Source organism: Oncorhynchus nerka, linkage group LG26, assembly GCF_034236695.1.
Source record: "Oncorhynchus nerka isolate Pitt River linkage group LG26, Oner_Uvic_2.0, whole genome shotgun sequence".
Taxonomy (NCBI): Eukaryota; Metazoa; Chordata; class Actinopteri; order Salmoniformes; family Salmonidae; genus Oncorhynchus; species Oncorhynchus nerka.
Genome location: NC_088421.1, coordinates 49,316,027 through 49,319,431, shown reverse-complemented (window position 1 = coordinate 49,319,431; position 3,405 = coordinate 49,316,027). Strand labels below are relative to the sequence as shown.

At 49.6% G+C, this 3,405-nt stretch overlaps 1 protein-coding gene across 1 annotated transcript in view; it reads left to right on the top strand.

The window, feature by feature from the left end:
• Window positions 1-3,096, top strand: part of LOC135564910 (4-aminobutyrate aminotransferase, mitochondrial-like) — a 73,162-nt gene extending 70,066 nt beyond the window's left edge. The window contains exon 6 of the mRNA XM_065010996.1: window positions 3,038-3,096. Coding sequence (XP_064867068.1) covers window positions 3,038-3,096 — 59 coding nt within the window. The remainder of the gene's footprint in view (window positions 1-3,037) is intronic.
• Window positions 3,097-3,405: the final 309 nt, after the last annotated feature.

Genomic DNA, 3,405 nt, shown 5'->3' with positions numbered 1-3,405 from the left:
GTTAGGATGATGAGGCTCTATAACTTCAGGGCCTGTATCCACAAAGTGTCTCAGAGTCAGACTGCTGATCCAGGATCATTAAGAATAACAATATATCGACCAGGGCTCTCCAACCCTGTTCCAGGAGGGTATCTGTTCCTGTAGAGGTTCCAGGAGGGTATCTGTTCCTGTAGAGGTTCCAGGAGGGTATCTGTTCCTGTAGAGGTTCCAGGAGGGTATCTGTTCCTGTAGAGGTTACAGGAGGGTATCTGTTCCTGTAGAGGTTACAGGAGGGTATATGTTCCTGTAGAGGTTACAGGAAGGTATCTGTTCCTGGAGAGGTTTCAGGAGGGTATCTGTTCCGGTAGAGGTTTCAGGAGGGTATCAGTTCCTGTAGAGGTTTCAGGAGGGTATCTGTTCATGTAGAGGTTACAGGAGGGTATCTGTTTCTGTAGAGGTTTCAGGAGGGTATCTGTTCATGTAGAGGTTACAGGAGGGTATCTGATCCTGTAGAGGTTACAGGAGGGTATCTGATCCTGTAGAGGTTACAGGAAGGTATCTGTTCCTGGAGAGGTTTCAGGAGGGTATCTGTTCCTGGAGAGGTTTCAGGAGGGTATCTGTTCCTGTAGAGGTTTCAGGAGGGTATCTGTTCCTGTAGAGGTTACAGGAGGGTATCTGTTCCTGTAGAGGTTACAGGAGGGTATCTGTTCCTGTAGAGGTTACAGGAGGGTATCTGTTCCTGGAGAGGTTACAGGAAGGTATCTGTTCCTGGAGAGGTTTCAGGAGGGTATCTGTTCCTGGAGAGGTTTCAGGAGGGTATCAGTTCCTGTAGAGGTTTCAGGAGGGTATCTGTTCCTGTAGAGGTTTCAGGAGGGTATCTGTTCCTATAGAGGTTTCAGGAGGGTATCTGTTCCTATAGAGGTTTCAGGAGTATCTGTTCCTGTAGAGGTTACAGGAGGGTATCTGTTCCTGTAGGTTACAGGAGGGTATCTGTTCCTGTAGAGGTTACAGGAGGGTATCTGTTCCTGTAGAGGTTACAGGAGGGTATCTGATCCTGGAGAGGTTACAGGAAGGTATCTGTTCCTGGAGAGGTTTCAGGAGGGTATCTGTTCCTGTAGAGGTTACAGGAAGATATCTGTTCCTGGAGAGGTTTCAGGAGGGTATCTGTTCTGGTAGAGGTTTCAGGAGGGTATCTGTTCTGGTAGAGGTTTCAGGAGGGTATCTGTTCCTGTAGGTTACAGGAGGGTATCTGTTCCTGGAGAGGTTACAGGAGGGTATCTGTTCCTGGAGAGGTTACAGGAGGGTATCTGTTCCTGGAGAGGTTACAGGAGGGTATCTGTTCCTGGAGAGGTTTCAGGAGGGTATCTGTTCCGGTAGAAGTTTCAGGAGGGTATCTGTTCCTGTAGAGGTTTCAGGAGGGTATCTGTTCCTGTAGAGGTTACAGGAAGGTATCTGTTCCTGGAGAGGTTTCAGGAGGGTATCTGTTCCTGTAGAGGTTACAGGAGGGTATCTGTTCCTGTAGAGGTTACAGGAGGGTATCTGTTCCTGGAGAGGTTACAGGAAGGTATCTGTTCCTGGAGAGGTTTCAGGAGGGTATCTGTTCCTGGAGAGGTTTCAGGAGGGTATCAGTTCCTGTAGAGGTTTCAGGAGGGTATCTGTTCCTGTAGAGGTTTCAGGAGGGTATCTGTTCCTATAGAGGTTTCAGGAGGGTATCTGTTCCTAGAGGTTTCAGGAGTATCTGTTCCTGTAGAGGTTACAGGAGGGTATCTAGGTTCAGGAGGGTATCTGTTCCTGTAGAGGTTACAGGAGGGTATCTGTTCCTAGAGGTTACAGAGGTATCTTTCCTGTAGAGGTTACAGGAAGGTATCTGTTCCTGGAGAGGTTTCAGGAGGGTATCTGTTCTGGTAGAGGTTTCAGGAGGGTATCTGTTCTGGTAGAGGTTTCAGGAGGGTATCTGTTCCTGTAGGTTACAGGAGGGTATCTGTTCCTGTAGAGGTTACAGGAGGGTATCTGTTCCTGGAGAGGTTCAGGAAGGTATCTGTTCCTGGAGAGGTTTCAGGAGGGTATCTGTTCGGTAGAGGTTTCAGGAGGGTATCAGTTGTAGAGGTTTCAGGAGGGTATCAGTTCCTGTAGAGGTTTCAGGAGGGTATCTGTTCCTGTAGAGGTTACAGGAGGGTATCTGTTCCTGTAGAGGTTTCAGGAGGGTATCTGTTCCTGTAGAGGTTTCAGGAGGGTATCTGTTCCTGTAGAGGTTTCAGGAGGGTATCTGTTCCTAGAGGTTCAGGAGGGTATCTGTTCCTGTAGGTTACAGGAGGGTATCTGTTCCTAGAGGTTTCAGGAGGGTATCTGTTCCTGTAGAGGTTTCAGGAGGGTATCTGTTCCTGTAGAGGTTACAGGAGGGTATCTGTTCCTGTAGAGGTTACAGGAGGGTATCTGTTCCTGTAGAGGTTACAGGAGGGTATCTGTTCCTGTAGAGGTTTCAGGAGGGTATCTGTTCCTGTAGGTTACAGGAGGGTATCTGTTCCTGTAGAGGTTACAGGAGGGTATCTGTTCCTGTAGAGGTTATAGGAGGGTATCTGTTCCTGGAGAGGTTATAGGAGGGTATCTGTTCCTGGAGAGGTTACAGGAGGGTATCTGTTCCTGTAGAGGTTACAGGAGGGTGTCTGTTCCTGTAGAGGTTACAGGAGGGTATCTGTTCCTGTAGAGGTTACAGGAGGGTATCTCTCCAGGAACAGAGTTGGAGAGCCCTGAGATAGACAGATCCTAGATCAGCACTTCTACTTTGAGACTCTTTGTGGATTCGTGCCCTGCTGTCTGAGGGGTTCTCTCTTCTCGTACTGACCCCTAGTGGTGGGAACTGGAACTGCTATGCAGGTCTTTATATAAGGCTGATTCAAACACTGTAGTGTTTCATATGCTACATCAGTGGGAATCAGTCTTCTACACTACAATAGTTGGTTAGGTTGTAGCTTGTGTTTGACTCCATTGGGTTCAAATGGTTTAGTTATAATGAAGTGGTGACACGAATTGTAATATTTCTCTTTATTTTCTCTTTCAGGATACAACCATCCCTCACTCATTAAAGTGATGTCCAACCCCAACAAATATGGTAGGTAGGGAGGGAGGGGGAGGAGGGGGAGGAGGGAGGTAGGTAGGGGGAGGAGGGAGGTAGGTAGGGGGAGGAGGGAGGGAGGTAGGTAGGTAGGGGAGGAGGGAGGGAGGTGGGGAGGGATGGGGAGGGAGGGAGGTAGGGGGAGGGAGGTGGGGAGGGAGGGAATATGGGAGGTAGGGAGGGGAGGGAGGGAGGGAGGGGAGGAGGGAGGGAGGTAGGTAGGGGAGGGAGGGAGGGAGGTAGGTAGGGAGGGAGGGAGGTAGGGGAGGGAGGAAGCTGGGGGAGGGAGGGAGGTAGGTAGGGAGGGAGGGAGG